Genomic DNA, 18,836 nt, shown 5'->3' with positions numbered 1-18,836 from the left:
ATTTTGTGGTAGTGTAAAAATCAGCCTCAAAGTACATCATTTTCCTGAAACCTGTACCATGATTGTTGCTTAATTATAAATCTTCGCTAGTTATAACGTACATTTTCATTTATATTATAATATTATTTAACATTTACAATATTGTAACATTCTTTCTAATGAAAATACAGCGTAGTTTAAAAAAACCTCAAAAGCATATCATCTAGATTTATCCCACAATTTTTACCACGTTTTTATTAGCTCGTATTCTTGTTTGTTCGTTACAGATTTTTTCTTGTGTGTTCAGTACATTTTTTTTTGTTTGTCCAAGATTTTTAACTAACTTTCTGACTAGCTAGACATTTGAAACTTTTAGATATCAGAACACGACGAAAATGCATTATTTTATTACTTTTAGCCATCTTTAAGCAGAATTGAATTCATTTTCAGTTAATACTGTTTTGTATGTTTCGGAAAAAAATCGTTAAAAGTAATATTCACTACTCACTATTATTGGTTGCTAAGGGGTCCTATCAACTAAATTATTAATATATATGTGCGTTACTATGGACATCAATATGAAATGTCAAAATGACATTTCAGTATTCTATAATATTTATTCAGTATATTATCAAGTACAAAACAAAAGTATTTATTAATACATAGAATTGTCAAGTTTATATTATGATTCAACAGAAAATTTAAAAACGTGGTATATAAAAAGTTTTTTTTATCTTAATTTATCGTAATTATTATTCTAATTCAGGTACCTTTTATTTCTCAGGTTTTTGAATGAATGTATAACATTCATAATAATTATGAATAGACAATAAAACGTAGTATTAGTAGGTATAAATAGTTTTTAATTATATAATACTACTTCATCTAGAATTAAGCTGATTTATATATAATATATATAAATATTTTTAATAATTTAGAAAGAAATGTTGTGTATCACATTGTCCGGATCATTAAATCAAGACCGACAAAAAACCGACTCGAGAGGAGGCAAAGACCCGAGAGAAGGTAGCGTAAGGGGTGAAGGTTGGAGACTGTTACCTAAATAATAATCAAAGCCTATTTCCTAGTAATCTTGTAATATTATATCGCACATAAGCATGTGATACTGTGTAGTTTTATATCTGATCAAATCATTGCTAACTTTAATGTTAATTTTGTCAGTTCTGTAATCACCATTTTTCATGTCTCGTTAGTTTAATTTCTTGAGGTTATGCGTCAAAATAATTTATTATTTTAATTTGACTACATTTTAATATATATGGTATTTATATTATATATCTTTTCACTAACTTGCATATTGATTTAATATATTATAATATGCATAACAGTTTTCAAGAATACAAAGCTTATTCATATAAATAAAATTATTATTTATATAATATACATATCGACTGTAGAAAGGAAAAATGAATCCACACAAATCAAATTTTACAGCAGGTACAAAAACGCTTTCGTTTTCGGTCATAGTTAAAATACAAAATAAACATAACCTTGACGTGCATGATAATTAATAATTTAGTTTTTATATTCCTAATCTGATACAAATTATTGAGTTAATTAAAGAAAAGCCAACAATAATGATGGTTAAGTAATTTTCCCCACTTCACTTCCTTCTTTTTGTAAAAAATATGAGCTAAATTTAGATAATAAATCGGTATGTTCAACTTACATCCTTTGGACATAACATGTACAGCATTATTATCAAACAAAATCTGTTTTGAAAAACTGAGGGTTTCATCATTTTCCCTTTCTACTATCGATATATATATATATATATATATATATACAAAAAATTCAATTTCAATCACCTCCTTATATAACAGAAAGACAAGAAAATTTAATATCGGAATATACATTTTTTTAAAAGCACATTTTGATAGGTACGTATTGTCACCAGATGAAGACAACCACCATTGTACAGATTCAATTTTACTTAGTTTAAGCAATGATGTTTTTTTTTTATCTTATTCGTATAACTCTACAAATAAAAATGATGTTTGGTAACGTGTCTAGTATAAGAGGCCTACTTGGTGACATACTTTCTACCTTTATCATAATGACACACTCTTGTCTCTCGATGGATTTAAATCCATATTAATATTATTTTTGTAAGGTTTTTATCAGCTCAGACGACTTTCGGAATTGGATATCCCTTGCACCGTGATACGGACTTCGACGTCCGAGGATGGAGATACATAATAAATAATTTGTCGTAATCTTCTGTTTTAGCTTTTAATATATATGTACGCAATGATCCCAATAACCTTAGGCGGCGCTGCGCGAAAACCATGTTTTTACTTTATAATATCTTCAAAAAGGTTTCAAACCCGTGCCTACTATCTTGGCACGAAATTACTCCACACTCTTTCACCATCTTCAGAAGGGCTTGGAAGAGGTATCAGTATATATACCTGCGCATCTATTATACACACAAGATTGCTATAGACCACTATCAGCAGCAATCGAGGGTAGTGTTTCATTTTTTGTATCGCAGTATTAGCACTTATTGTAACAATTACAACTAACTTCGGATAACGAAAATCGGATAAATATAATGCAAAATTCCAATAAAATTATTGTTTTTAAGTTGCCGTTAGAGTGCCCAAATTGTCAAAATGCGGAAATGTTATTTTTCTTGCTAGTGATGAATGCAAGTAGTCAGAGAATAAAAAACTTATGTCAGTAAACATCTTACAAATTTAAAGCGAAACAAAACAATACGTTAGAAACAACAACCCTCATCTCATCACAACAGTCTAATCACTACTATCTCACCATTTTACCTAGTGCATTATTTTTAAGAAACTTTATCTTATAACATCATAAACCATACCAAAATAAAACTGTTTCAAATTTGTTCCAATAATAAAATAGTCTATAAGCTGGGAAAGTTTCATTAATTTTGGTTGAGTAGTTTTTACGTTAAAATAAAAAACGGAAACAGAAAGACAGATAAATTATTTAGTTTTTGAAGGTTTTAATACTTCTAATACGTACCTGCAAAGATGATGCAAAAGATGATTAAAAAATCAATCAATACTACATCATCGCTTATTGAATTAGCAATTATCTAATCGTACTCCTAATGGGAATAAAAAAAAATGTTACGGTAAATTTCAACGGTAGTAAAAAATGATGAACCATCATCACCTGTCGGTGTTCATACTACCTGTTTCAATCCACTAAACTGACCTTGCTCAAGGTAGCGAGTACCCTGCGGCCTACTCTGACACTGGCCTGCTTTGTCTCGGACACTTACTACTTATTTCTTCTTATATAAAAATATCGAACAAGTGCAAGTGAAGATAAGTGTGAAAAATACTTAGCTTATTTTTTTCATAACGCATGACAATATTATTATATACTATATCTGTATAATTAATATTTTCTAGTACTACTATATAATACTCTTCAATGTTTTAGATATCTGGCCTATAGTTTTAATTCAAAATAATGCTTTTCACAAAAATAATATAATAATATGGAATTGGTCGAGGACGAACTTTATGTGTGTTTTATGTTGACTTTTCTATTATACAGTAGGTATACAATATTAATACCTTCTAAATAAGACTAAATATCTGCTGATTAGATTATATGAATTTATGGTGTTCTTGCATTTTGTAAAATTGTGGAAGATAAATTATTTACAATATCGCTTCTGAGCAAAGCACATGGATTTCTACAGAGTGGACGGTAGAGATTTTATTGACGCGTGCCAAAATTTCCCAAATATTATTTTTCGACTGTCTGACGAGCCGAGCAGTTTTTCATGGGGAAAAATAGTTTTTATGAATTCTATTGAAAAGGTTTAAAAATTACAATTAAGTTCTTGAGATTCTATATTTCACCATGTTTCTAGCCAAACCCATATCTTTTGTTCTTTGAATAAATTTTTCCTTGTTTTCAAAATTTTCACAGAGATCATGGGAGCATTTTAACCTCGCTTTTTTATACTATATTCCCCATCATTGAACGGTTTTCCATTTTTAACGATTATTTTTGAGGCAACATAAGAAGCAGCTGTTATATTTGAAAGACGCTAAATTTCATTAGGTATGTTGACTGAATATTTGTATTTCCATTCTTTTTTAGTATCATACCTATATACTTTATTTATTTGTAAAATAAAAAAAAAATGTATTTTTCCTCTCTTTAAAATAAAACATTGGCGTGCCACTAGTGGTACGCGTGCTATAGGTTCGCCATCACTATTCTAGACTTTTCGCCCAAGTCATTGGATCATGTTACTGAATCAAATAAAAAGTATTTTTTTCTCATCTACAGGATTGAACATAGCCCACAGTGATACCCGTTCACGAGTCTTGTCAATTTAATATACTAATATTATTATCAATATATCTTTCTGAGATCGGTTTATAGCTAAGAATTGTTGACAACATCAATAATGAAAAACTTCTGAAAGTAACAAAAATCTTTCATAGTTCAATACCATTATAAAAATAACCACGTCAATTCATTGAATATAAGTCAACTATTTTATAATTTAAAAATTAGAAATGTACTTAATAAAATTTATTTAAATTTATAAGTGATAATGAGAAGCATAATAGATTATGATTTCATTCTATGGAGGTTTTTTATATGTTCAGAATTCTGTTTTTTTCTCGTAATAATAGGCCATTTAGGTACTAGGTTGTTAAGGTAATTCGAAAATATTGGCACGCCTCAAAATTTGCATTTCTAACACCAATATAACTCAATCATGTAAACCTTGACAAATAGAAAGCTCAATAGTAACCCAAATAAATTACATATGTAATTTAAAATGTGTGTATTATGTAGGTATATACTAAAAGTTAAAAAAAAGTTTTCATTCATTCGATATGTACCCGAGACTTGTGATAATAAACATTTTATTGTGTCAGATGTAGTTAAGTTATGAAAGTTTGAGATATCTAAAAAGCTAAACATTTTTTCAATATAAATTACTTTTCACACGACTTCACAGATTATTTATTGTTGTTTTTGCAAAAAACCAAAAAGATCCTCAGAATGAATACAAGAGTTTACAAATAAAATGCACAAAGAAGATGTACTTACACGAAAAATGTCTCAAAAACAAAAATATCCAAATATCTATAATTCTAATTAATTTAAGTTTTATACTATTTCATTTGAGTTGTTTTTGCGACCCAGGTTTTGCTTTTTGGTATCTTCAAGCACTGTGCACACTCAGCAATGGCAAATGCACACTGACTGTAAACAATTATAAGGTTTTTAACTTTTTTGCGGGTCACAAAAAATAACTCAATGATATGGAAACGAATGAACGAAATAAAAAGGACTTCAAGTTATACACATTTATATTTTTTAAAAAATCGATGTTTTTTTTTAAATAAAATAAAATTAAAAATAATAAAACTATGAATTAACCAAAAATCTCATCATTACAACATAGAAAACTTAATAAACTAAATTTTAATAATAAATATGATCATAAAATAATATGTGATAATAAGATGGGATCTTTTAACAAATCCACAATTTTTAAAAAATGTAAGTCTTTTTAAAGTTTTCAGATACATATTTGTTAATTAATACAGTTTTTAATTGTAAATAATCATCTAAATAAAAATAATACTACATGTATTATAAGAAATAAAAGATATATAAGACATATAAGAATATAAAAGAAAAGTGACAAGTCAAACCAACGATTTGAATTAGTAATTTTTTTTTATTTATTAAGGAAACAGACAGTTATATATTGATTACAAAAAATTTAAATATAATAATGAAAAGTCATTGCAACCAGCAAAGTTTCACATAGAAACATAGACGTTCCCATAAAAAGTTGTCCAAAACTCAATCTTCTTTAGACTCTCCCGAAAAATAATGATATAAATAAGACTTATCGCTCTTTTACTTTCGCACACAGTAATTATGTAAGGACTAATAGACATTGAATTTAGGAAGGGAAGTTTTATGTAATTGTACAAAACTTTCGTTACTGAGATTTTTTAAATATTTTAGTAAGTAAGTAAATATAATGCTTCTGCGTTTGGATAGTTTGGTTACTTCTGACATATAAATACGGATATTCACAGTAATAAATACATTTCTTAATATTATTATCATCCAAGGCTCCAAAATCAATGTTTTCAACACAATAAACTTTAAGTAGAAACTATTTATCTTATTTCGAATGTCCGAGTGAATTACTGTGTTCAGACATTTGTGAGTAGGTACGTATATTATGCTAATATTTTGCTACATAAAACATTCAGTAGATATTGGGCGTGTCTCTTTAACCTTGCTCTATAGAGTGCGCTTCTAAAATTATTACAATAAGATAATATAATGTTGGTTCACGAGAGGTGATTTAATGATTTTTCTTTATATGAATAATAAAAAATATTTCCATATAAACATTAAAAAATATTAAACTTTTATAAATTGGCCGTCATTACAGCCAAATGCTGTAAGCCCTAAACGTAAGCCACTAATGTATCGATAGAAGAAAATTCTCAATTTGTAATAAAATATTATATATAAAATAAAGAATAAATCCAATGCCTAAAGTTTTTTTCACTTCCAGAACAATTTTATATTTGAGGGTTACGACAATTGGCGTGGACAGTGATGATATTAATAATTTGTTTTAAGTCCCTTACAGATGCTCTGGTTTGGTCAAGTGGTTGAGTTGGTGTGGTGTGATATTACATAGGTAATAATATCAATATCTATAATATAATTAAGTGTGTCGTCTGACATATTTTTGTTAGGTTATCTGAGGTGGTCGTATCATCCGATCCCCTGATAGCCTGATAAAGTCAAATCGTCTATAGTCAGTATTTATATTAGTGCAATTAGGTAAAACCAAAACGATATAATGTAACGGATACTTTTTGTCGTTCCATTATTTTTTGAATTTTCAGTGAATAGGTAATGGAAAATTTAGTACGATTTATTCAGGAAGCAGAATCAATTGAAAGCATCAGGTAGTAAGTTATAACACGTGAAGCCAACAAGCCTGATTTGACCAGTTGGTTATCGGGATAATTAATTCAGAGCGTCTGTAGGAGGCTTTATGAAAAAAAAATGCTATACAACAATGAATAAGAAAATGGTATTGTGGCAAGTAAAATATTGTCTTGATAATATGAATAATTAATCACGTCAATCACGTGGTTGACACGTGACGCAAAGAGACGAGGAAAGGATTTTCAGCGTCTTACAGGAGGCAAAAGGGTAAATCATAACAAGAATCATGCACATTCAAGTAAGTCTCAATCAGGCTCTTGATAGATTGCTCTGATTTTAATTCAATATAGCTTTAAAAATGATATCAACATGACTTGCCAAACGGATGTGCAGCCATTATGGGTGATGATACGGTGATAGAAAAAGCAACAGTTAAAATACGTAATATGGCAAGGCTACGATAGAGAAAATATACCTAGAGTAAAGATACATAGACATAATCGCATTTTTTTTATTGCAGGATACATGGCTCTCCTATCTTTTTCAGTTTTATTGATACTGTGAAGCGATCATCAATGTTGATTATATTAAAAAAAAATTTAGTAACTGTCGTCTGTCTATCTATCTTATTGCAGGACTGTATAATATGGGCTTTTGATCTGATGTGACATCCGCGCTATGATTATGGTAATTTCAAATTAAAAAGACACCTCTCTATGACGGGTGTGCATTTAAAATATATCGCACTTATTCAGCATATTCTGAGATCATAGCTGTAGCCATTTGTTCAATGAGTAATGGTTACTCTAAGTTCAACATCTTCACGTTTTCTGAAATTTTAGCTGTTGGTGTTTTGATAACTAACTCTTCTTTTATTAGAGTTAATTAATATATGAAAGTTTCATTTTTATCAGTATACATTTTAGTATTATTATAACAGTGGGGAAAGCCTGCGTAAAATACGAAAATAAAACTTAACATATGGGTATATAGAATAAATAAACAAACTAATTCGTTTTTCTTTTAAAAATTAAATGGAAAACTGTATATTATATGCGCGCGTCCCGCTATCAAGCAGTTCTAATTTTATGAATTAGATACCCTGTGTCTTTAGACAGGTATATCAATACCATACTAGATCAAGAGAACGAGTGAGTCAGCTCTACAACTCGACAACGGTTTGATATAGGCGCACGCACCTATACCCGCACCCCACCTAACCATTCCACTGCTACTATCTGATCTATATCAAGTGCATTCTTTTCGAGAAGTTATATATTGTAATTATTTCGAGTTGAATTTCTATTAATTGGTAAGTACTAACGATGTACTATATAGCTGTCCTAGTTACATCAATACTGATTTAGTAGTATTTGAGTATAATGTCATTGGTTGTAATGGAATAAACTGTTTCTTCAATAAGTTATTTATTAGTATTATAGTGCATATTAATATGTTTGAATGTGTATCTATAAAATGTATGTAAGTATTGTGAATAAAAATTGAATTATCTACCAGTAATTATTTTAAATCAGAAAGAAACTGTGTTATTAGTTATTACTTATTGTTATTACCTAGTGTTGTATACCCACTACTGTCATTGAAATACTGCGGGTTCAATAACCATAACACATAACTGCCGTGAGTCATGTGAGTTTTAATCATAATTTCAAACACTTAATGTTTTTTGAAACCAAATCACCTTCCTTTTCGTATCCGAAATACATAAATAAAAACAATATTATAGCAAGCCTTTTCCACGGAGCCTCCGCCCCGTTGCAGAGACCTGAATGAACCGCGGAAGTTCGCCGGTTTGGAGGTCAGGTTCTTCAGACGATATAAATGGATTCTTATAACTCTGGACTGCATCAGTTGACGATATCATCCATTGTCGAGAACACCTGCCCGAGTACCAAGTGTAACTAAAGTGAAGTTAACCGGTTTTTAATAAAAGTAAGCAATATATTCATATTGTTCTTAAAGTGTTGTAGCGGATTAACTTAAACATAAATTCACTTTCGTTTCAAGTTGAAGGTTAGATTTTTTTTGAGCAGGATTTAATTTTTTTTTTCAATATAATCTATCTATCTTCTGTGATAATATTAGTATGAATATGATAGTTAGGTACATTACAATTTAATACAATATGTTATTAAAAAAAGAATTTATAAAAATATATATTTTACTACTTTATACTAATTAACTAGTACTTACTGTTGTACATAGCCAATTTGATAATTTAATATATTATAACGTTATCCAGTATCCGTATATTAAATTTTACAATAAATTAGGTATAATAACTTTAATATAATATTACTATTATATTAACAAAAATTCACTTTCAACGTGATTCGATAATTTCATTTTTCAAATGTGCTAGCTAGTATTGAACTACTTTTTTTTTGAATAAATTGTAAAATTCTGCGTGAATTTTACTAATTCAAACAATTTGGCATATTCATTTTTTTGCACGCAGAAATTATTGTGTAATAAATTTAAACGACAATTTTTTTCAAACGAGCCAAATAAAATACTTTTAATATTGTAATTAATGCACTAACCTCACATTAAATATACATAATATATTGTTTTTCTTTTTTTTAATTTAGGTAATATTATATTAATTGTATTTATTATTCATGTATTGATTAATTAATTTATAAACAAGTGCATTCATCGTATAATGACAATTTATATACTTTCAGTTATATATGAGGATGACATAACTAAAACTAAAATTATTAATAAAAGTAATTTAGTGAACAAAAGAATAGACTAGATTCAATTATATAAAATATTGCAATAAAATGCAAGTTGTCGTTTGAAAAAAAAGAAAGAAAAAATTACTACTTAAAAGAAATCCTAAACAAGATTGACTCATATTTAACTTATAAGATAACTCCACGATTATAAAAGCAGTTTTATTACATTCATAAAAATTCTATTTATATTTCATTTAAACTAGGATAGATGGGAAAATTATATTTCCAGATTATGAGTTTCTCAATTAATCTAAGATATAAATGAATTTTTGTGATTGTCATAATATCCTCGCCTAGTTTACTGTGCATTTCGAACATTTACAAATTTAAGTCGTGGCAGCAGGAAATGAGTCACCATTAAAAATATTAAAATAAATTACTAAGTATTTTGTAAATTTTATTCATATCCACAAAAAGTTATAACCAAATCCTGCAAAGTTAATTGTTAAAAGTGCGAACAAATAATATGATATTTTTTTCCATGGCGGTCAATTCGACCACAGTAAATCGAATTTAGAATCGAAAATAGGCATGTGATTTTTTCATAATATATTATACATAATGTATTTGGTATTATATATAAATGTCCCTCTGAGGCGGACGAAACCGGTCCAAATATTAAATAATAGTGGAAGAAGTACGATAAAAAATTACGTTTTAATAAATTAAATTAATAGTATAATGCATTTACATTTACACCATGAATTGACAGAATCGACAATGTAAGAAATTAAATTTGTGGACTAAAGTCAATTAAAAAAGTTATTTAAAAGAGTTTGAAACTTTAATTTCTCTTAATATAAAAGAGAGTGAAATAGTAAATAATGTAAAAATAACCATCAAATATTATTGTCTCGTTTGTGTTGACATATTGAAAGATTTCTGAAAAGATATTAATTTAACCGTATTCTTATTTTGATACTACTAATTTTTCAGTATAATAATTTTATCAAAAATACTTTTTACCATGAATCTCTAATTTACTTATACCTATGTTGTTTTTATGTTAAGTCTAATTATCATGTTGTCGAATAAGTAATTCTTAATGTTCATGATATTTTAACACTGAATTGAATTAGAAATTCTGTCAAAAAGAAATATATTCAGTTAGGTTATTATTGTATTAATGAGGATATGAATTTATTGCATTATCCGTGTTAATTTTTATAGGTGATCTAGTTCAAGATAAAGATCCATTTTGCATGATTCTATAATCTCAAGGGAATTACTATCTTGGTAGACATTGACATAATTGCGTAATATAGGTACCCCTTTAAATAAAGGTCACTTGTGTCCACAATAAATAACTAGCTGACACTCAGGGCTGATGCAATGCCTGCAGTATGGCAGAGCTTCGATAAAAATCAGTTCAGGCCGTGAGGCATGCATTTCAATTGATCCAAATTAAATATTTTTTTATTCTACGCCGTTGAATGTTACATTTTTATGATTATTTGCCAAATGGACTAATCTATTTCATTAGTCATTAGTAATATTCTCTTGTCTGTTACATTAGTTTTACTTAATATATGCCATGATCTGAATTTAAATTTTAGACTTAGGTACAGAACGTTTTATTGTATTCACATCACAATAATTAAACGTAAATTAAAATAAAGTCATGTCTTCTTGACATTTATTATTCAGTTAACTTTCTAAAAATCACGCATTGTAAAAAAATAACTAACGATTTACAAATATATTTAATTAGCTGACAGATAAAATACTTTTGTTTTAAATCCGATTACAGATTTCCTTAGTGCTTCCTAATCAACTAGTATTTGAAAGCAATATAATGTAGTACTTTCCCCTGTAAACTATCAATTTTCTATATATTATATCGTTATGTGATAATCTATTTTTAATTAAAAAAATATTCGTAAAAAATTACAAATATAGACGAGGAATTGTTATATTTATAGCGATGAAAAAAACACATACTTCGAATTATGTAATATTATAATTTTTGTGTGCACATTTATTTATTGAAGAGTTTATTTTGTATGTGGTTATTCTATATTATTATGCATGTGTAATGCGTTCAAAATCAACATACGTTTTTCAATGCGATTGAATTCAAAGCTTTATAAATGTTGAGCGAATGATAATACTTACTTATTCATATAAAAAATATACCCATTATAAATAGATACAGGATAATATAATATGTAGGTATTTATTTTAGAAAATCAATGAACATACATAAGACTTATAATAATTTTATATTAAAATAAAGTATTGTTTTACTAGGCTAATATTAATTGTAAACTACTTATAGTTATTATCAATAATACTCATTTATACTTATTTCATTTTCAGCTCATCAAAATGCATTTCTTTGCCATCATTTTCTTCGCCGCCGTAGCAGCCCTTTCCTGCAATGCTCAGGTTTACTTCCAACAGCCCATTGCTTACCAAATGGCTGCTGCTCACCAACCAATGCAAAACACCCATGGCATGCCACACAGAGCAGTGGAAATCAACGCCGCTCACGAAGCACTCCTCCCCCCAGATATGATCAAGTCCAAGAAATTCTACGAAAATCCTCGTGCTGCTGCTGCTTTGATGAAGGACTCGTGGTTCGGAGACAAGGAGATGCAAGTTTTCGACAGGGAAGCCGAGAAGATTCCAAGAGAGCAGATCTTCAAGCTTGCCAAGAACGCCGGTTTCATCAGAAGGAGATAGACACATTCTTAATAGCTCTACCTAATTCCACCTAAAAACACATTTTTTGCTGAGATTTTATATTACCTACATCACTAATTTAAATTGTTCGATAAGGCTTTAATAATATTATTATTAGATGCCCTTAGACCACAAAATAGTTCCCTCATCAGAATTGTATCATAGATCATTCCATAAATTCATAACAGGATAATATTAAACCAATTATTGATGTATTATAGTTAAAAAATTAGTATCATGTTATTTCTACTCATAATAATTTGTGTAAGTACGATACAATCATTACAGAAATCGCCAAAAGGAAATGTGTTTTAGAAAAATTGCAAATTATAAACAAGAGTGTTTGAAGTCTAAAAAGGCTGTGGATTGGATTCATTCTGGTTTTGTTAAAGTTTTGGTTTGTGATATTGACGTCAAGACTCTTGTATGATTTGTGTCTATCCTAATAGTGTATTAATAATTATGTAAATTATTTATTTATATAGGTTTAAGAATAAATTAATGAACACTCAACTAATGCATTTTATTTATAATAATTTAAAAATATTTCACTCTACTATAATTATCGTTATTTGCACAACAATCTGAAATAGGCTCTGGTTTTCTTTAGTTACTGTAAACACCAGACGAATGAATGAAAAATAATCATCATTCGATATATAATATTAAATCTACTTCATTATTACAACGTTTTTATTAGGTCGTATTCTTATTTGTCCGGCGGTTGTTTATCCAGCACAAATCTTGCAATCGATTTTTAACTAACTTTCCGACTAGCTAGACATTTGAAACGTTTAGAATATATCAGAACACGATGCCAATGCATTCTTTTAATACTTTTAGCCATATTTAAGTAGAATTGAATTCATTTTCAGTTAATTCTGGTTTGTATGAAAAGTTATTTCGGAAGAAATCGGTAATCCAATCCATTATTATTGGTCGCTAGGGGTCTGGGGTCCTAGCAACTAAATTATTAATATATTTATGCGTTACTATGGAAATCAATATGAAATGTCAAAATGACATTTCAGTATTATTTCTATCAAGTATAAATTTTTTTGATCGTTTAAGCCAGTCAAGTCAAGTTTATATGATTCAACAGAAAATTTAAAAACGTTGTACTTTTTATCTTGTAATTATTTATAAATCTATATTCATATTACAAATGAGAAACAGAGTTCCACGACTATTAATTATACATTTAAGATTAATACTATTGACGACCTCTATAAAAGATCAGAATTGTAATTTTCCGCCTACAAACAGTATAAATATATTATATACCTTAAAGCTAAAAGTGCGGAAGTCACACTTTTATCACTTTACAGCGTTTTTATTAGCTCGTATTCTTGATTGTCCGGTGGTTGTTTATCCAGTACAAATCTTGCAATCGATTTTTAACTAATTTCCCGACTAGCTAGACATTTGAAACTTTTAGAATATATCAGAATACGATGCCAATGTATTTTTTTAATACTTTTAGCCATCTTTAAGCAGAATTGAATTCATTTTCAGTTAATTATGTTTTGTATGGAAAGTTATTTCAGAAAAATCCGTAAAAAGTAAAAGACTATTATTGGTTGCTAAGGGGGTGGGCCTAGCAACTAAATTATTAATATATACGTGCGTTACTATGGAAATCAAAATGAAATGTCAAAATGACATTTCAGTATTCTATATTTGTTTGTTTTTTATTTACTTCATATCAAGTACAAGTTTGAGCATATTGAGCATAATAATTCAACAGCAAATTTAAAAACGTTGTAAGTATATAAAAAGTTCTTTTTATCTTGTAATTATTTAAGTTAATTATGCAGATTTAAATGTGTGTTCAAGATGTCCAATTTAAGTAACTTTTGAAAAAGCAAATTTGCAAAAAGATTAATAATAATTGCAAAAGTGCGGATGTCCAACTATAGAGTTTTTGTTAGATTAACTTTACTATGTTAAAACTGCTCTGCTGCAAAATATTGATTATGTGACTTCCAGACTTTCTGCTCTATGTTACAATATCTACACACGATATCTAACATACAGAATATTATTTACAATAGACGATAACAAAAGGTAAAATTTATATATGAAATGACGACTCAAATGGCGTTCTAGAAATCTTAGATAATTTTTAATTACATTGTTATAGCATAATATTAATGATATAATAGGTATAACTAAACTTGTTCGAAAATTATTTACTGAGCAGTTGGTTTATTTTTATCATCATGATATTATCATCTGTTGAAGCAAAAATTAACTTTTCTTAGAGCAACTTTGTCGCGTGTAGGTACTAGAGATTGAATGCAAAAATAGTATTACTTTTAGTCGTTAGATGGCAGTATAAATAATATATTGTATGTCATTATATTAATAATTTAATATTTTTTACAAAATCTACAATAATTATTATTAGTGATTTTTTTGCAAGATAATAGTCTAATCGAGAATTTTAAAAATAAAGTACCCAATTCAACTTGTTCCCATATCATAAATGAAATCTATAATCTTAAAAAATAACATTAAAATACCTATATGTGTTTTTATTAAATAGGTTAAAAATATTACAATATAATACTCGTATGACTAAGTAAAGTTTTTATACAAGATGAATGTGTAGGATGGATAAGTGTATATATATATAATATGTAGGTATGTATATTTAATAACATCTATTCTCAGAACGAAACCGAGTTGGAGTGCTTTAGGCGTCCTGAATAAAGTTTTCTAAGTTAACCTTCCCTTGTATCTGAAATGCAGCACTCAGCCAGTATATACTTACGGAAATTACATTATGCATGTGAAACGTAGACCGTCAGGAAAAGAGAGGTCTAAAAAGCAAGAAGAAGAAGAAAACTGAATACTAAATAGGACTAGGGCGATTCGGTTCCGCCAGCTGGATTACCTCAATTACGCTAGAACAACTGGAGATGGACATCTAGGCCGTATCCGGAAATTTGTACGTAAACAGTTCACCGCAGGACACTTGTTCGTGCGCCGCAGTACGTGAAACATGAGTTCGTGTAACATTTAATCAAATTACGAGTTTTTCGCTGAGCATTTCACCGTGGACTATATTTGTACGTATGCTACAATATATAGAGATGTCTTTACTAGGTTAGGTTAGGTTAGGTTAGGGTTAATCTAATTGGAACAGTACTATTTGCAAACTATCGCCGCATTTTGTAAGATACGTACAAATGTATTCCACGGTGAAATGTTCAACGAAGAACCCCTCATTTGATAAAATGTTATACGAACTCATGTTTCACGTACTGCGGCGCACGAATAAATGTCCCACGATGAACTGCATACGTACAATTTACATGTAACCCATCTAGGCACCGCAAAGAAACATGAAATGCGAGAAATAAACACATGGAAATGACTATTTGAACTAGAAAATGGACAAGCAAGTGCAAATTTTATATTTTAGTATTTACGTTGTTATTGAAGCGATATTTTTATAGTATGTATTGCAAATAATGCCGTCGACGGCGTACTTACATCCCGATAATACTTATAAACGAATCAATATTCAGCAAAATGTGCAAAGCATTTCAACGAATTTTATATTATCACAATATATTCTACAACTTTCAATATTATATTATCAACTTAATATTTGAAATGGCCCAATATTGTAGGCGGCGCCAAACTATCACGTTGCCAGTATATAAGAGAGTTCTCTAAAACCTTAAATGTAAATGGAAATAATACATAGATTGAAGTATCATCGGCTTAAATAAGCCTTCATATAATAATGAATTAAATCATGGTGGTGATGATTATGATGACTAAGCTTCATAATATATAGGTATTTTTTACAGAATATAAAGGTTGATTGGCATATTGTATAGGAAAGGTGTACTGAAAAGTTGATTATCAATAATCATGGGCAAATCATGCCTGCAGAAATGTTATGAGATGTGTTCCAATTTTAAATGCACGTTCATAAATCACACTTGTTTAATATGTTTCATAGATCATTTGAAAAAACATCTTTGCGAAAATATCAACGTTGTGTGAGAGCCCACTTATGCCTCTCGCCCCAAGTACTTACTCATAAAGATAGCGGGAGAGAGGAGAATGGCGGTATTTCACTGCCAAGGTGGTTAAAAAAATTTGACAACACGGGTTATTATATAATGAAAACATGATATTTGGCGGCGGCATCTTGGTATATTGAGTTACTTGACATAGTAAAACATACAAAAATTATTGAGCGACACGGATTACAGAAAACTATTTATCCCCGCGGGTGGACGTACCTATATTAAAATTAATGAGAACTGGCTTACCATACAGGGCATAGTAGGAGTTTTAAAAATTGGTGTAGCGAAACTTGTAATGGATATTATAAGACAGGCGTACATATTGAACAATAGCATATTATTTAACACATGTTTAAATGTATCCAATATTTTTCAACACTCTAGATCTGTACCATGTTATTACATATCCGTTATGGTAAGCCAGTTTCCATACATTTTTGGTTCGAACCGATCGACTGTCATGGAAAAAGAAGGCCAGACTCTTCAACATTAAACAAAAACGGCAGTTTACTCCCTGAAAGGACAAAGATGGAGCGTTATGATAAAGGGAGAAAGCGTGTCAACAGCCTAAAGCTTCCTTACTTTTTATAAACTACAAGATATTGCAGGCACATTCAAATGCCTTACAAAATTTCACTACTTACATATTATTATTTAAGCTGGCTAAAATCAAAATTGTACTGTCGGCGGTACCGTGACGTTTCGTTATACTACATGATCGATAACTTTGGTAAACGGAACAGTATCTAGTACCTATTTACTAAGATTTTTTATCCCGGGATTTTTAGATTACTTTTATATTAAAACATTGTCTAAAATTAACCATCAATCAAGAGAATGATTAAGTACTAATAAATGTTCAGAATGATTTTTTTGCAAATCCCGGTATTGAAATTAATCGCGGGATTAAAAAATCTGTTCTGGATTGCAATACCTAATACCTGGAAAGAAACTATTTATCGTACCATGCTATCATACTAGCATGGGTATATATTATTATGAGGACACTGATAGTGAAGTTCTCAAACATTACGTTAAATATTCTAGAGTACTGTTGATATGAATTCAGTTATATTGTAGAATCTTTACTTGATATAGTTTCTTTTACCATGGACTCCAGGCAACATATTATGCTTATATGATCTTCTGTGAAAGATTTGTTTACAAAGGTTTCTTGTTAGAACTAAGATATTGGTCAGAGATAATAAATAATAATAACAGTAAAAGAATTGTCATGTTAAAAAACCTTAATACACTAAGTTATTTTAATATTAAATATGGTATAATGTGTTTTTATGATCCAGCCGAGAATAGAAAGAAGGATAGATGCTTTTAAGATGTGGTGTTTGGGGCGTACACTTATTGCAAGGATATGATTTTTAGACGTATCAATTAATCCATTTTTGAATATCTAAGGATCCAAAACTTCTATCAACCGTGTGTCTAAGACGGATGCTTCGGTTGTTTTGACATGTGATTCAGAACCTTGATGATAGGGGTGATGATTGGCAGTATAAATGGTTAACGAGGATAGATAAGAATACTAGTACGTTGGATCGATATTATAAAATATGCGACAAGATCTTCGGTGGTATCAGTGTTCTGGTGACTCACAGATAATTGGAAGAATTAGAAATTGTTAAAAATATCACAAAAAAGGTACTGAGAAAGCTACCTACTGAGAATAAATTACTTACCTTTTAAACAAAAATTTTACCAAAGTGAGCGTTATCTTCACCTAAAGATACAAGTCGATTTCGATGTAAGGTGCCGTGAAATCAAATCAAAAGCACGAAAGCGCCGTGAATCATTTCTTTTGTAAACTTTTGTTTTAAAGTGTTTGAATCCGTTTCACCTGACTAATAACCGATTGGATAAGTATATTTGATTTAAACTCATGAAACTATTAAGGATTTCCAAAAGCAACAATTTCATTAGGTCTTGCTGATAATCAATTCAAAGGCGCCCATTGCGAACTCCACGTCATAGCCACTTTCCCTCTCTCTACACCGCGCAACACACAATTCGCCGTATTGCTCCTACAATTGCCTGTTTACCTTTACACCATAGCGGTAATCTCCATACCTACTCCCTTCATATTTTAGTTTTGAAAACTTATCATTAAGAGCATACTTCAGTGAAACGGCAAATAATTTTCAACTATAAGTGCGACGAAATTTCGGACTGGCTGCCAATCAGAGAGCGAATGTCGAGCTGTGAACACGTCAATTTGTTTTGTGATGGCGTCGGGGTATTAATTCTTAAATCGTGTAAAGATGACTAAAACACGTTACAAATTTACTTGAAAAAGATAACATGTCAATGAATATATTATTATTATTATTACTAATAGAACAATAAACATAACATTAAATGGACGCATGTTGAA

At 29.3% G+C, this 18,836-nt stretch overlaps 1 protein-coding gene across 1 annotated transcript; it reads left to right on the top strand.

Moving 5' to 3' along the window:
* Positions 1-12,041: 12,041 nt before the first annotated feature.
* LOC147065684 (uncharacterized) lies at positions 12,042-12,398 on the top strand. Its single transcript, XM_085957278.1, has one exon. It carries the CDS (start codon positions 12,042-12,044, stop codon positions 12,396-12,398), a length of 357 nt encoding a protein of 118 aa, XP_085813404.1.
* Positions 12,399-18,836: the final 6,438 nt, after the last annotated feature.

This window comes from Rhyacophila brunnea, unplaced genomic scaffold (assembly GCF_057557595.1).
Source record: "Rhyacophila brunnea isolate RB1 unplaced genomic scaffold, BYU_Rbru_1.0 scaffold_6, whole genome shotgun sequence".
In the NCBI taxonomy this organism is placed as follows: domain Eukaryota; kingdom Metazoa; phylum Arthropoda; class Insecta; order Trichoptera; family Rhyacophilidae; genus Rhyacophila; species Rhyacophila brunnea.
This window is presented reverse-complemented; position numbering and strand designations above follow the sequence as displayed.